Below are 17,447 nucleotides of genomic sequence, written 5' to 3'. Positions count from 1 at the left end.
TCATGTTACCTATTTTGTCTTCATTAAAGCCAGCGTTAGCGAATTTGAATAAGTAGAGACATTTATAGGAAAAAAAGACCATGTTAGATTCCTCCTTGCATACTGTGTTTCTAGTTCTTTGTGTGTCTTTTCTAATTCATACCTTTGGGGGTTATTTATTATAGTTCAATTTTTTCTGGTCGTAGTTTTTAATGGGAAAACACGATTTTTTCTGTGTTTTTCTTTATTTATTAAACCCAGATGCTGCTAAAAGTCAGAATAAAAAAAGTACTCCATCTCAAACCTGCTGAGGTCATGTATTAGGAGTTTGGTCAAAGTGGTTTAAAGAAAACAGTGAGAAACTTTCACACTCTAGTAAATAACCCCCTTTATGTGTGCATCTTCTACAAAGGGAATATCCAACTGAAATTCAATAAAAATAGTAAAATGTTTTGAATCTTTTTTCAAACTTTTCAAACCTTATAAATGTTTTTTCATATGTGTATAAAAAAAAAGGTTCAGTACTTCATCTCCCTCTTTAGAATTAGCCAGTAATTCAGGCCAAGGGCTAGGCAACGAGGTGTATATATATATGTGCATGTATATATCGAAAGATTTTATGGCTAACAAAGTTTTGTGCCCTATAGCCAGGTGAATTTTCGCTCAGGTGAGCGATTGTTACTCCGCAAATCCACTAAAGTGAGAATTTTACAGAACATTACCTCTTTTTCCAGAGTTTCCTTTGCCAGCTTTGACCTGGCAAACTAAGATGAAGCTACATCCTCCTCAATCTTATGTCAGTGACATCATATCCTGTGTGCCAAAAAGTCATATAAATTATTAAAAACGCTGGCGTTCTTTTAATATTTTAAAGTCGGATTGTCTTATAAAGTTGTAATTATTGAAATTTACTGTTTTAAGTGTAGTTGTAGCGAATTTGCGACCTGACGAAGTGTGGTGGAGCCTTCGCAGGCGAAAAAATTAGCCCCTTTAGTGAATTTGCCCCATTGTCTGCATGTTAAGATATGGAGAAAATAAGTGCCATAAAGTTGAAATATAGCAAGTTGCTATATCCAGTAGAATGTACCCTTTTAATCTACTCTGTCTGTAATAGCAATTATTAGTAAAACAAATTAGCTTTACATGAAGGCCCGCTCTTAAAAGTGTAAATGATTTGATTACAGGTGGGTCCATAGTTATCTCACTGTATAATTAGGACTGAACTCCACAGGCGATACTCGTCGGATCGTCTCGCGGCGACAAAACGCAGGTGGCAAGTCAGATGTAGTCGCAGGCGTCAAATATAATGGAACTGAACAAAAAGTCGCAGGTAAAAACTACATTCCATCTGACACAACAAAACTGTCGGATGTGAACGCTGAAAGCTGCGTCTTCATCCAAATTCTTGTCGCGTAGCTTTTACCTGCGACTTTTTTTTCATTCCCCTTTATATTTTGACACCTGCGACTGCGACTACATCTGACCTGCCTCCTGCATTTTGTCGCTGCAAGACAATCCGATGAAAAGTGCCCATGGAGTTCAGCCTTTAGTTATAATATAAGATATTTTCTGCAGTGAGAGATGACTATGAGAAGACTATGAGAAAACTCTGTAGAAGTCTTTGGAAAGATCGAAAATTAACTGATCAGATTTTTCTCATACAAAATGAATTAGGTAAGAACTCTAAGGGGGTTATTTACTAAACTCCGAATGCAAAAATCACGAAAAAATCTGGATTTTTTTTTATATAAAATCTGACTTTTAAAAAATCACAAATTTTTTGGAATTTCTCAGACCTGTCGAGGTTGCAAATATGTCAATGGGAGAAGTCCCAATGATTTTTTGATCTGCGCAGGGTTTTTGTGCAATACCCCGAAGTTTTTGGGTGAAAATCCCGAAAAAATCGTGAAAATCTAAAGAAAATCTGATTTTTTTCCCGCAAAGCAAATTTTCAGGAAAATTTAATAATAAATAAGCATAAAACACCCAAGCAGATTTGATCTGAGTTTTTAGCAGAAAATATTGAGATAAACTTGGACTTTGGTAAATAACCCCTTAAGTATTCTGCAAGGGAGATTAGTAATAAACAATAAAATGTTACAATAAAAATGAAAATGTAGTCTTTTTTGTGGTGGGTTTGAGGGGGGGTCAGTCACCACCCCCAACAACCTGACAAAAATGGCATTCAGCAAAGAGGGAGAAATAGTAAGGCAATTAATTAAGATCACTTGCTAAAATAAAGCCAATCTCTAATTTAAAGGTACATTTCTGCACTACATATTACTCAAGATATTGTCTCGAGATATCCTGGGGTGCAGACAAAGCACAAGTTCATCTGGTTTGCAAGTCATACACACAGCATATCATTTATTACGAAAGGGTAGACAGTAGACAAATGCTCAGTCGGTATTTTGTATTGTTTCCTATGGATAACTATGGACCCTCTGAAATCCATCATATATGCGATAAGAATAATTGGATGCATATCCTTCCTATTGCCTTTGCTGCACAATTGCTCACTTAAATCATAGGCAGTATTTCTTACATTACAGACCCAATTATTGCTAAGCACATTTTTGGGGTTATTTATCAAAAACCGAATTTTTCCGATGTTTTAAATAAAAAAAAGTCAAACCAAACAAGAATCCACGATTTACCATAATATCTATAAATTGCAAATCGAGGACCTTCGACAGACTTAAGATCGAGTATTTTTTGAATTCTGACTTTTTGCATACTCTGGGTATGATAAATTTTTTTTTCCACTACAAAATTTGGATTTTATAGTAAACATTTTTTAATTTTTCAACCATTCAAACTTTAATAAATAACCCCATTTGTGTTAACATATCCTATCAAGGCATTAGATGCAATCATGTTTTTGTGCTAAATCTTTAGTGTTCACTGATCTCACATTTCAGTAGAATCCAGGACTTACCCCATTTCACTTTTCCTGTTGCAATCACCATGCATAACATTCCTGTCAATGTCTTGTCTGTTACTTCATGTCACCTTGTTTTTCAACCCCAAAGAAGAGAGAGTTAAGGGACCTATTCATGAGGAAGAAGAAGAGAAATCTCAGGGCACGGAAGGCAGTGAGACCTCAGTCTTGGGACTCAGAGAGAGCCAAGCAGTTTCAGAATGTGATGTCAAAAAACAACATGAAGACAATGTTGTAGACGAAACATGTGATGTGAAAAGCACTACAGAGTCAACAACTGTGGTATTGCCTTCCTTACCAGAGGAAGGTGTGTTCCATGTAAACTCTGCATGCAATAATGGCGCAGACCAGCTTTTGTTCAGTGTTGGCCGAAGGCTGTTCCATTCTTATTTGTTGTCATTATGATTGGCTTTTGTTGTTCTGCTAAGCTGAATGCTATCCGTTAATTGTCAATGCGCAACAATGACATGGTTTTTTTAACACCGCAGTAGCTGAATTTGAAAGTTACTTTGCCATGATACAATTATGCTTTGCTGCTAAGCCAATGCTTCATGTGAGCCTTTGCCATGTGAGATGTGTTTGCCAGTCACATTGCTGATAACAGTATTTTCTATTTATTTTTATTTATTTATAGTGCAGAAATAGTTTTTAACTCTTTTCCGATGCAATCTGTTTTATTTTATTCTGTTTTCCTGTGAGTTTATTTTCTGCTCTAATACTTTGTATTTTTTTTTTAACTAGCAAATACTATTTACTTCCTCTGGCATGTTCTTTCGCCAAACCATTGCAGTCTGCAGCTTGCCCATTATCAAGCTATATGTTTGCATTTTTTTCCTTGCCTAAATAATTGTTTTTTTTCTCTGTGTACTGTGTGTTTGATGTGGATAATGAATATAAATAATGTTGTCACACTTTATTCCAAACAACAAAACAATACATTATATACTTTATACTATAAAGGAAAGACCAGAGAGCATTGTTTAATTATAAAATTTGAATGCTCATTTTACACACTCTTAGAAAATCACTTTTTATATTAAAAAAACCACAAACTGGCATAAAGATATTTCACAATTACAAAACATTTAAAGATAATGATCAGGCAGTAGCTTAAAGAGGGACAATGATTATGGCGTCCTGCTCCTTTAACTGTCTGTGAAGCAGGACCAAATAAATTCTGACAAATGTTATGTTCATTTTATTATATATTATTACTAGACATAGCGGCTGTAGGGTCACCTGTTCTTGTCATTCAAGTGTATCCTGGCTGTTCACCTACTATACGACCTTTGGTTGCTGTTTTGGTTGGTCTCCTCTCTCCCAGTCTTGTTGTTAGCATGTCTAGATCAACACTTGCAAATGCACAGAACCTTCAATCCAGGGCACACTGTGCAGGTGATTCAGTGAATAATATGTAAGGGACTAGAGCAGTCACATCCAGACTGAGTTGGAGGAGGCTGAAAGGTCATCTTTTTGGCTATATATGGATATATGTACCTGGAAATGGTAGCAGACTGGTGCATTATTAAAAAATGGACATAGCATTTATTGGGGTATCGGATGCATAAATGAATACCACACTATATTTGTTATATTTTGCCTTCGATATATTGAGAGATAATACAGTTTGACTTTTGAAGCATGCAACAAAATGTGTAGATAAAGTCATAAATGTAAAGTTTGCTAAATTAAAAATGCACTGTAACCTGCTTAAAGGAGAAGGAAAGCTACCAAAGCAGTTTATTGCCAATAGATTAGACACAATACTGCAAGCTATAACACTATATTTATTCTTCAGAATATAGCTCTTGAAGCATTCTCTGTTTTTAGGATAACAGCTGCCATATTTGCTTGGTATGACATCACTTCCTGCCTTAATCTCTCCCTGTGCTCATAGATCTGGGCCCAGATTACAGCAGGGGGGGGGAGGGAGGGGGAGAGGAGCAAACTGAGCATGCCCAAGCCCTAGCCCTGGATGTTTATGCTGAAAACAGGAAGTCTAATACAGAAGCCCATGTGTACACAAAAGAAGGAAAGAAATGTGGTGTTTCTTTTGACAGAGGACTCAGAGCAGCATTACTTTGAGGGTTTATTGGTGTATCTATATAGACCTTTCTGATAAAATGTACTTAATTTTAGCCTTTCCTTCTCCTTTAATGAGAACACAAATTCATTCTAAACACTTCTTTTTACGAATTACTTTGACCTACCAAAGTGTCTGGGCAAGACAGTTCACATAAAAGTATTACACATAACTTTTATATGAAATGTTTTATGATAACCCTGACCCTAAAAACCTACATAAACACACATACATATAAAAAGTATATATGTGTGTATTTGAGAGAGAGAGAGAAAAAAACTTTTTTCATTATCCAGTGTATTTTAAGTAAGCTTTTTATACTTATTTGTCTGTTTGTACTTCTTTTTCATTTATTTACAATGCATGTTTTCTATACTTTTTCTTATTGAATTCTGTGACAAAAAAACAAATTGCTTTAGATCTTCTTACAGCCTCGAAGATGGGAGCACAAGATACATTGGAATCTACTCCACTCTGTGTTGAAACCTTACATACAGCTGAAGATGCATCACCAACTAAAATTGAAAAAGATCTAAGGCAAAATACCCTGGATCTGCATGCGCCTGACATTGAAGATAAGCGACTGCCTTCATTGCCTTTAGAGGAAATTACGAGTGGGCAGATTGGGTTTGAACCCCACCATGTTCATACATTTTCTATTGAGCCATGCACCCCAACATCACCTAATGTTCCGAAACACAACTTATATGACATACCAGATGAGAGCTCAACAATGGAATGGAGCAAAATCCAGGATACAAGCAAAGATTCATTAATGAAAGAAAAAGAGGACTTTTCAGCTGTTGAAAAAAATATAGAAGCTGAAACTCCAATTCATACTTTACCTTCAAATCAAAGTGAAATCTCTAAGCCACTAGATAAAGATGAGGATCAGCATATTGAAGATGATTTTTCTTCACATACATCATTGTCTGTTTTGAAAGACCTTCCAAGCATAGCTAAAACAGAACTGTCTAGTAATGCCTCACTCATAGACAATCCCCTAGATAAATACACACATGAAAATGTTTTTTCAGATGAGCAAGAAGTAATTTCAGAAATGTCCAGTTTATGTGGTATTCCTTCAACATTAGTTTCAATTGATGAAAGCAGTAAAGCCTATCAAGCAGAAGTGAAAGATGATGGCGATGTTAAGTCAGATATGCTGAAATCACATTCAACAGATGCTACAGCAGTTCCACCAAAACAGTATGAAACTGATACTTCCGAATCTGGTGCAGAGCAAAGCAAAAATACAGGAACTCATTCTGACAAAATGTCATTGGACAGTGGAGTGGAGGGGCCAATAAGCCTAAAGGAATCTGAATCTGTTGATGAGGAATTTGTTTCAGATAGTTATGATGCAACAAAGAAAAATGGTAAAGACCCATTAGAAGCTCCAGGTATGAAAGGTGAAATGTCTGAGCTAATGTCTCAACTGCAAGATGAAAAGGACACTGAAGAACAAAAATCACCTGTAGCTGAGGATAAGTCTGGAATGTCTACATATTTTGAGACATCTACTTTAAAAGAGGAAATAGACAGAGACATTCAGAAAAGCAGTGATTATTATGAACTTACTGATGTTAAAGAACCGCAATACGAGGCTTGCTCTATCCCTCATATAGCTAAAGAAGAAGAAGATGAAGAGAGCGGGGACTTAGAGCAAGTCACAGAAGAGAAGGTCAGTACTTCTGCTCATGAAGTAGGCTACAGCACACTCACTTCCGGAAAGCTTCAAGCAAGGTTTCCTGCAGGGCAACGCCTGTTTACTATAGATCCAAATATCTATGCTGATAAATCTGAATATCTGAGTAAAAACAAAGATGATCTAACACTCAGTCGAAGTTTAGGGCTTGGAGGAAGATCAGCTATTGAACAAAGAAGCATGTCCATAAACCTTCCTATGTCCTGCCTTGACTCTATAGCACTGGGATTTAGCTATGCTCGTGCTCATGATCTTTCTCCCCTAGCTACAGATATTTTGTCTAACACAAGTGGGAGCATGGATGACGGTGATGAATCTGATTTACCTGCCATAACACCAGCTCTAGAGAAAGCTATTTCTTTTCCTGAAGATCAAGAGCAAGAAGAAGAGGAGGAAGAGGAAAATAATGATGCAGAGATATCCACAGAAAAGGAAACATTTGAGTTAGAGCCATTGTATGAGTCAGATTATCAAGCTAACGAATATTACAAAAATGGTACCATCATGGCACCAGACTTGCCTGAAATGTTAGATTTAACTGGATCACGATCCAGGCTAGATTCAGTTAATGCAGATTCTGAGGCCACAAGAAGAAATTCTGGAACATCTGAAATTGTTATTGATGAAAGTTGTGTATTTCAGCAAACAACTGCAACTGAGGGAAGTAACCTTTTGGCAAAGACAGATAGTCAGCAAGAAGAACTGGGCTACTGTGTTTTTAATAAATACACAGTTCCATTGCCTTCCCCCGTACAAGACAGTGAGAGTCTTGGTGGAGGGATGTCTACACTTTATGAAAGCCATGCCGTAGATCCTTCCATTATTGAGGTTAAACTGGCAGCTGCTGAAAAATTTGGTAAAGAGGGACAAGATATATCCAGTGAAACAGTTTGTTGGGAGTCAGAGTTGGAGAAGAAAGTCAGTGAGATTAAGCTTGACACAGTTGTTGAGAAAAGTGAGGAGCAAAGTGATTTAAAAGAAATATCTGAAATCACAGATTTGATAAAGCCTGAATCTACAGATAAACCTTTAATAGAAGAAATAGGAAGCCCAGAAGAAGAATTATGCATATCACAGCTTGACAAAAAATCAGTAGAAGAATCAGGAGAACAATTTCCACAAGAAACTGAAGAAAGCAAATCTTCCTCTGCAGATGTGGCTGGGAAAGAAATAGAGGAACCATCTGAAAAAGCAATGATTTCTGCTGAAGAGACACAAAGTAATATTGAGACTTCAGAACTAATTAAAGATACATCACATCTCAAGAATGAGATTCAAGAAAAAATTGGCATAGCAGAGCAAGATAATGCAATAGAACTTGATTCCAGTTTGATCAAAGATGCCAAAGAAACAGCTGAAGTTGAAGAGGTTACAGATTCTAAAGATGAGACAAAGCTTCTTGAAAGTGACTTGAAAGAGAAGGGTGTAAAACCCGACTTGGTGCACCAAGAAGCAGTGGATAAGGAAGAATCTTATGAATCTAGTGGAGAACCTGAGCAGCCTCAGGAGCCCACAAAAGAAGTGCCTGCAGATGTGCAGAAAGAAGACAAAGAAGATACAGCACCAGAATCCCAAAAGGAACCCCAAACAACAATTTCTTCTAACGATGATCTAAAACAAGAGCAGGCAGATGAAATGCAAACTGAATGCTTAGGTGAGCCTCATAATGAGCAAGTGGTAGAGGTCAGTGTGGAAAAGGAAATGCAAATTGTCGAGGAGGAGATACAAAAGCATTTAGATGAAGAATATGATGAAGAAAAAGGGGAGACTGAAGAAACAGAAGAAGGAGACAATGAGATTACATCAGATGCTCCAGAACAAGAATTAGAAGCTCAGGTACCTGATGAAGAAGTAGCTGTAGGCTTCATAGATGATGTAGCTGGAGTAATTGAATCTGTAGTCACAGTAGATGAGGACTTCATTCAAGTAGTGCAGATTGCTGTAGATGATAATGAAATTTTGGCTCATAGTGTGCATTTTGCAACATCAATGCCTGTAGAGAGTGAAGAAAAACCTGAGCTAGAGGAAGATATAGAAGAAGCAAAGGATGAACCAAAAGAAGGGTCACCTTGTGCACCAGCCTCTCCACAGAAAGAAGACACTTTGTTTACAGACTACAAGACAGAGACACAAGATGATTATAGAGATGAAACAACCATTGATGATTCAGTGTTAGACACAGACAGCATTTGGGTGGATACACAAGGTAGGCATTACTTTGTTTGTTTTGTATTTTTCAAATTTTTGTTTCTAGCAGTGTTTATGAGGAAAGGCGGATAGAGAGAGAGCTAACTACTTTAAAAAGTTAAATTAATTGTGATGCCACAACTATCATTGCAATGTTTGGCTGGTGACTAAATACAGATTAGTAAAAGGCATATATAATGATAAGAATCCATTTTGCTCCAACTCAGTACTATTTTATGCAGCTTACCTACTTCCACTGTGGTGAGATATTTTAACATGGCTACTATATGAAGGACTTAATAAAGAAGGCAACTTCAAACAGGTCCCCTACTTTAGATCATATGTGTAGCGTTAGTTTTCATCCAATATCTTTGAGACAAGCTGTAAATTGCTATTGGATAAGTGTCTCTAAGTAACTTACCAATCATCTGGAATAATGAGCTAAAAGGCTACCAATGTGGGATATGTTTTGCGATTGAAGGAGAACAAATGTCATATATCTAAATACAGTGATTTCTATTTTGCCTCAGTTCTTACAAAACCAAAGTACTTGCTTTATACTGGTTACATTTTTCATTCTCATGCAAAATGGGGTTTTAATGTGTATGCATTTTCCATTCCCTATCACCATGAATCCGCCATGAGTAGTTAAGAAGTTCAATTTTAAATCTTTACCAGGGCCCTAAATATACTGTATAATATAACAACAATGCAGGGGGCAGCTATTTACTATGGTTAGTAAAGACAGAGACTGTATGCCTGCACACAAGGCTCTTTTTCTATTGAGCTTTTAAAATTAATTAGACAACAGAATGCCATTAACTTTATTGGTATAGTAGGAAACTATTTAAACAACTATGTTTTTATACTCAAAGGAATGATTCCAAGCAGAAATTAATTCCTTATATAGCCTAAACATTTTGTAGAAAACCCTACTATACTGGTTACAGAGACTGTAAAAGATTTGCTAACCACTTGAGGCCTTGTCTGCTAACTAAGTTATAATGCTATTATTTATCAAATTTAATTAAGGAACTATAAAGTGGACAGAGGCAACTGTTTAAATAGGTTAAACATCCACTGATTTATTGTAGGTTAAAATATGCACTACCGACAATAAATAGAAGGTATAAATATATATGGAACAACATTTAACAGTGTAAAACACTCATGTAAAGGTGCCATAAATGTTGTGTATTTGTAATACGCCATCTAAAAAAATTACATCATAGAACAGTTTGTAAAGTTACAATCGATAAAAAGGAATACTTAAGTGATGTTGCGAAATTTAGGAGGAAAAATAATGCATGCTAAATTCTTCACATTTTTAAATCAATCTTCATGTGGATAGAGTTTTAGGTGCTGCACCCTCAGCAATCTCTATTGTCATGTATTTTTTGCAGTTTCCTGCCACCTCCCATACGGTTTTGTATTTTAAGTGCACATAGGGCACTTGATTAGCATTTTATACACCCTTAGTATTTTTAACTGCTATAGAAATGATATATTTTAGGGAGAATCTTAGGATCTCAGATGGAGTAATGTAGCCTCCGTTTTGCAGATTCTTATCAACCTGCGGCATATGGCAAATTTTTTGCTAAGCTGGGCTTTCCATTGCCTGTGTCAATGTGGGAGTGAATTTTACCAATGATGAGGGGACTAGCTAAAATATTGCAAGAACAGAGTAGACATGACAGGCTAAGGAAAAAACAGTCAGTCCGGACAAGGTATAGCCTGCAATTGACCAGGAACATGACTAGGATGGAAGGTTGAAAAGGAAACATTTGGGAAACAAGAGGAGAGAGACTGGAATTACAGTAAATAAAGAATAGGAATTAGGTATTTGAGTGTCTGGTACAGGAATTGAAACAGGAAAAACTTTTGAAGGACTGGGATAGACTAAATAGAGAGGTCAATGGTCTACCAGTAGTTTGAAGATGTATCTGTGAAGAATTTAGTGTGCTTCAATAAAGGTCTTCATATTTATAAATGTGGTAAATTTTCTATGGTTTCGTGAAATGTGTTGTTAAAGACACAGATTGAAAGGGCATTGTCTTAAAATATATTCCCTATTATATTCTATTATTGTGAGGGGCTGCAGGCTACAACATCTTCAGAATTTTCAGAGAGTAAAATGAAATAAAAAAAAAGTTAAATTGTTTACAGTAGTTAAATGTTACAAAATCTAACCAGTGTAAAGCTCATGTAAAAATTATTTATAACTAATCTGTGGCAAATAAGGTTTTTTTTTTTTATGTCATGGTCTTTTTAATTATTTGGATAGAAAACCAGTCCACTTCAGTTTTAACTGCAACTGAATATTGAACCACAATCCTGTTTTCTAATACAGTGAAACAAGCACATAGGTAATACCGAGACCTCTATATTACTCCCCACTTGCATTCTTGTTTTATTCTACTGAGGAGTTGGCAGGGCTTCCTTTTGAGTAATCTTCATGGGAAGGAATCCATACATCTGCCTGTAAAAGATAAGTGCTAGACACAGACAGTGAGAATCCCTCTAAGCTTTGGGAACAAACATTTTTTAATGTTATTTTCTGTGCGAACAGTGTGATGGATAAATCCATACAAGTACAGGATTATGTATAATCCTAGTTTGAATAATAAGTGTGCACCATTTATAATGTCATAGATTGTTTGTGTGCACGTTTTAGAAGCAACGTTTATGGAAAGTGGGCAGTGCAGAAAAGTCTGGCTTATAGTAAGATGTAATTTTGTCTCTGTTGTGAAATATATATATTTAACAAAACAAACTGTTTATTAAGTGGTGCTTTTAAGTCTGGAATATAGCACTGGCACCTGTACAGAGGTTTAGCAACCTTTTAACATAGGCTCTGACAGTGTGCAAGTTTTTGCATATACTTTACATTAGAACAGCTGGAGTGATTATTAGAACAACTGGCAAAACAAGACAATGTGCAACTGTCAGCCTGTTGAGCAGATGACAACATAATTTGCAGTTTGATAAGAGGAGAGGGCAGATATGATTAGATAGCAACAACAAAAGAATTACTTCTAGAACTAATTTTTTAATATTGAAAAGCAACTTTTCAAGGCTATTCAAACCCATTGTATTTTCTGTCGTCTTCTTGACCTTTTAGGTCATGAATCTTGATATGTGAACAAGTCTGGCTTTTTGGAAGGACATCATAGTTTTCGGGATTATTTTGTAAATTGATGGTATTAGAATCACAAGGTTTGTGGGGTGGCTGTGGTGTGAATCTGTTCTGCTCTCCTAATTGTCTCTGACTGTGCAGATGATGACAGGAGCATTATGACTGAAGCAATAGAAGCCATCCCTAAGGAGGAGAAGGCAGAAAGAGATTTGCAGAGGACATCCACTGAGAAACATAGGAAAGAGAAACCTTTAAAATCTGGGCGTGCTCGAATGTCTACTCCTGAGAGGAAAATGGCTAAAAGGGAACCAAGTGCAACCTGCAGAGATGAAGTGAGAAGGAAAAAAGGTCCATCACTTATTGATAATTTCTATCAATAAATATTGGTTTAGTACCAAACAATGGCTAACTGTTCTGTTCCTGCAAATATTGTGTATATTTGTCTGTAATATATCAAAATGTTTTACCCCTGACCATGTCCTCTTTTTCTCTCCCTGTTTGTTTTCTTCTTTTCCCTGGCTGTAGCAGTACTTAAGAAAGCTGAAACCACTAAAAAAACAGATGTTCAGCCCCACTCCCCTTCAAGGAAAATAATTTTAAAACCCGCTGTCAGACAGTCTAGACCCACTCATCTGTCCTGCGTCCGGAGGAAGCCGGCAGGTGACTGCTCAGTTCATGATTATATTTGCAAATGTGGCTGGCAAACATGTTTTGGTTGGTTTTCATGTTGCGTTGCTTACAAACCTCATCTCTGCAGAGTTATTTCTCTTTTTTCTCATTTATTTTTTTATTGGAATTTCTTTTCAGGCTTCAAACAAATGACTATCCCATGTCAGAGCCTTACTACATTATTTTCATCTTAGCTATTCTTTATTTTCCTGTGCTATTTGTTTGTTTATTTATGGATTCTTGTTCATTTCTTTGCAGACATCATGATCACATTCGCTTGCGAGAGCCATAAGATTGCATTGGTTGTATCTTGGCATAGTGACTTAGTGCTTTCTTAGAAGTTTGTATATCCATGTCTCTGTTTTGGTGGAAACATCATGACCGATTGCAGCCATGGTACACATTTCCATTGAATTACTTCTGTCTCATGCATTTTATATACATTATGTTTCAATCTACATTTGGTCATTGAAGGGGGTCAGTAATGTTTTTCAGTGTTGGTCTTTTGAGCTATTACATTTTTTAATTATTTTATTCTCATATTTTCAGGTAACAGTTCTGTACTCTCCAAGGCATTTGTGTAGTATTCATTTAAATAGATCTCTTTTAAAATGGTATGCTTGGGTTAGTTTAAAATGATTAGTAGTGTTGCATTGCTCACAGTGATGAACCATTGGCATACTTTTAGCACTAGGCGCTATTTTGCTGCTGTAATCAGGATGATGCATGCTGGCGGGGGGGGGGAGGCAGATACCATTGTCATCAAGAAATCATGGAAAGGTCCATTTTTTGATCTTTTCAAATAAAAAAAAAGTTAGAATACTTGTAACTGTATACATTGAACTTTTGTTTTAACCATTGGCTCCACCCTGAACGCTAGATGGTTACTATCCCTAGGGTTGCAGAAAGCAGTAATTGAAGGTGTATTAGTCAAACCTTTTAATATATCATGTATGTTTAATTGCTGTCCTGGATGCTCCTGGTACTTTCCAGGCTTTAATTTATATATACAACCATGTAATGAGCTTCATATGGGAATGGCATAATTATGCATTGTGGTTCTATGCATTGCAACATGTGCATCCATATTATGAAAAGTTAAGGGTGTCAGGTGGCATCAAGTCTAGGCAAATTACCAGTAATACCTTTACCTGTATGGAGCCATCTAATACCAAACCCAAGAGGCTTAAAATTCTTTGTTCTAAGTGCATTGAATTTGGTACTTTGCATTTGGTGTATACAATACAAATATTGTGTAAGAAGGTATATGACTGCCAATTATTGTTAAGGCATAGAAAAAATAACTAACCAGCCAAAACTCCTGGGGCCATGATAAGTATCTGAGTATAAGATATCTGGTACAGGTATGGGATCTGTTATCCAGAAACCCATTATCCAGAAAGCTCCAAATTACGGAATGGCCATCTCCCACAGACTACATTTTATCCAAATAATCCAATATATTTTAAAATGATTTCCCTTTTCTCTGTAACAATAAAACAGTACACTGTACTTGATCCAAACTAAGATACAATTAATTCATATTGGAGACAAATATTTAATTATATTTAAATATTTAATTTTTACATGATTTTCTAGTAGATTTAGGGTATGAAAATCCAGATTACGGAAAGATCTGTTATCTGGGAAAACCCCAGGTCCATAACATTCTGGATATCAGGTCCACAAGAAACAAATTAGCAGTTAGTATTTCTGGTTTTTGAATAATGAAAACAAAGATCTGAATAAAACACCTGTAACTGGTACTGAGATGAGATATGAATGTTCACCCATGTCTTGGGTTTATTGGCATTGCAGTAGTTATGAACGTCTCTACTAAACACTTCATTCTTAGGGCAGGGCCTGACGACAATCTCCCCGAACTGCCTTCCCCTGCCTTAATGAGAAAACAGCAGCGCAATGGCACTCGCAGCGCTTCAATTTCCAAAGTCGGCCGAATTGCCTCACCAGGAAACTTCAAGCGACTTCGGAAATCGAAGCGCCGCGAGTGCATTGACGCAGGCAATTTTTCATTTTAGCAGGCGGAAGGCAGGGGGATAGTAGTTTGGGGAGATTGTCGCCCTGCAGAAGAGGCGATTAGTTGCCGGGCGACTAAATCTCCCCGAATCTGGCCCCTGCCCTTAAAGGGGTTGTTTGCCTTTGAGTTAACCTATTTAGCTTTCTATTTGCAATTTCAGCAATCTGGATGCAAATTATCCTAAAAACCTTGCATTAAATTGAAGAAGAAACTGGAATATGAATATGAGAGGACCTGAATAGAAAAATGAGTAATAAAAAGTAGCAATAACAATACATTTGTAACTTTACAGTGGATTTGTTTTTTAGATTTTCAGGGACCCCCATCTGAAAGTTGAAAAGAGTCAGAAGAAGAAGGCAAATAATTACAAAACTATATAAACTAGAAATAACGATGACCAATTTAAAAGTTGTAAAATTTACCATTCTCTAACATACTGAAAGTTAACATAAAAGTGAACCACCCTTTAAAACTCCCTGCCTGGACTGTTAACACTTATGACCAGATCTGTGATAGTTAATTACAGCCTTCACTTCACAAGCTGTAAGAGAGTGTGTTGAGTGCCTCAGTTGTATGTATTATAGAGCAGCGTTGTTCAATCTCTCTGGTGTGCCAAATTATTTCTGTCTCTGTCAGGGGGTGCCAAGGCATGTTCCTGCTACTGAGTTTCAATTGCGTTGGAAAGGAGGGCAAATAACTGTATTGCTCATTGTATTGTGGACTCATCCCATTTTCAATCATAAGCTTTGTTTTTGAATTGGTAGAAAAAAATTAATTGATCATATATTGTATAAACAATGGTAAAGGTCTCCTTATATACATTTTGCATTCATACTTTCTCAGATATGATGAAACAGAATTAAAATATTTGTTCACACAAAACATTGCAGGTATTTAGATACAATGCTAGCATGTCTATATGGGAAATATGCTTCCAGTATTAATGCCTGGGAATAAAACTCACTCTACGCTACAGATTGCAGGATTTGTATTAAGTTGTTTTAGTGTGTTTGTTCCAGGCCATATGAAGAATAAATAATTTATAATCGTTTTTATTGTTTTTCATTTGAAATTGTGCAGTTTGAGAGGAAAAGTGTATGTGCTCACCAGTGTCGGACTGGCCCAACTGGGATACCAGGAAAAGTCCTGGTGGGCTCAGGTGTCAGTGGGTCCTCATGCTGCTAAACATTTGGCCTATTTCATGCTCATTCCCTATTTATTTGAGAAAAAGAGACTAAATAGATGGAATAATGGATTATAGTATGTAAAGAAAAGACTAGGAGCATAGAGGTTGAGTGAGGAAAGGAAGAATAATATTACTGAGAGTGGGCCCCTGGTCCAAGGTTTTTGGGTGGGCCCCTGGTGTCCCAGTCCAACACTGGTGCTCACTAAAAACAAGATCTGGTGAAATACAGACTTAACTTTGACCTTGTCTAGTAATTGTTTCTAGTGGAATCTAAAGGTTGGGGGTTGTTTTCAGGCAGCAATAATGGAATCCGAATGTGTGCATTGTTTTTCTTTTTGGTCATGTCGTTTAAATCCTTAATGAGTGACTTACATTGTGCATTAGTGACCAGCGCAGTTTTGCACAAAATATTTAAAACGGTGCAAAAGTGATCATTTTTGTTCAAACAGGGATTGGTAATCAAAGGGTAAAAAAATCAAATATAAATAAGAAAATGTGTTGGGCAAAATAAATCGTCACCAAGCTTCATTTTGTAGCAAAATCAGGTAATGTTTAGTAAGAAAACGTATTAGAAGCCCTAGCCTATGACATGCCTGAATCTGTCATCAGTGGGGTATAAACAGGAGAAAGATCTGTCTATTACTGCATGGCTCTCACTGGATATAACTATTCAGTTTTTCCTTTCCTTTTTCTCCTGCATGCGTACCTGTAGGGGGAGAATCACAACAGGCCTCTAGTGCCCACCGACATCCCAGAGACCGAATTGTGGTGAGTATAAGAGATGCGATGCTTGCATTAAAAAAACTTGGTTAATTCCCCAGGTAGTTTGTACTTACAGTAGAGATAGCCTAAATGAGAATGAGAGTGTGTCTTTGTGTGCATTTTAATGTATGAAATTTAGAAATTCGGACAAAAAAAGACCAATCGGAATTTATTTAAAAAATCTACGTTTTTAACTTTGGGTGAATAGGCTGTATTTAAATCGTTCTAATCAAAATTTTAGCGCATTTGATTTGAATCGAAGGACTTGCCCCAAACTTCGATATTTCAAAGCCCACCAAATGACTCCAAATAGGTTCTAGGAGATCCCCCATAGACTAAAACAGCAATTCTGCATGTTTTAGATGGCGATTGGTCGGTCAAAGTTTTAAAGAGACAGACAGAATTTTTTCAAATTCAAATTGAATTTTGACCAATTCGATAGTCGAAGTACACAAAAATAGTTTGCAATTCGAATTTTTTTACTTCACATTTTCACTTCGACCCTTGATATCTGAAATCTTGAAATCTGCCCCAAAGTGTCTTTCACAGGGCAGGCAAAAATAAAAAATGCCCCTGTACCAGAATAATGAATTTGTTAATCATCCTATGTATCTTTGGTATACGAAAGAGAAAAAGGCCTACAATAAGAATAGTGAATTCAACAAGAGACGTTTAAAGGCAAGGCTTAATTTTCCTGAAAGTGTTATTTGGCAGCCACATAAAAGACCAAAAAGACTTTGTGCGCAGTGTAGAAGTAT

At 36.5% G+C, this 17,447-nt stretch overlaps 1 protein-coding gene across 13 annotated transcripts in view; it reads left to right on the top strand.

Moving 5' to 3' along the window:
- Nucleotides 1-17,447, top strand: part of map2.S (microtubule associated protein 2 S homeolog) — a 133,589-nt gene that overhangs the window by 96,906 nt on the left and 19,236 nt on the right. For 5 of the 13 annotated variants that reach the window (XM_041577638.1, XM_041577637.1, XM_041577636.1 and 2 more), the window contains 5 exons: nt 3,012-3,227; nt 5,423-8,917; nt 12,176-12,382; nt 12,560-12,694; nt 16,640-16,695. In XM_041577638.1, coding sequence (XP_041433572.1) covers nt 3,012-3,227; nt 5,423-8,917; nt 12,176-12,382; nt 12,560-12,694; nt 16,640-16,695 — 4,109 coding nt within the window. 13 annotated transcript variants of the gene reach the window in all.

Source organism: Xenopus laevis, chromosome 9_10S, assembly GCF_017654675.1.
Source record: "Xenopus laevis strain J_2021 chromosome 9_10S, Xenopus_laevis_v10.1, whole genome shotgun sequence".
In the NCBI taxonomy this organism is placed as follows: Eukaryota; Metazoa; Chordata; class Amphibia; order Anura; family Pipidae; genus Xenopus; species Xenopus laevis.
This window is presented reverse-complemented; position numbering and strand designations above follow the sequence as displayed.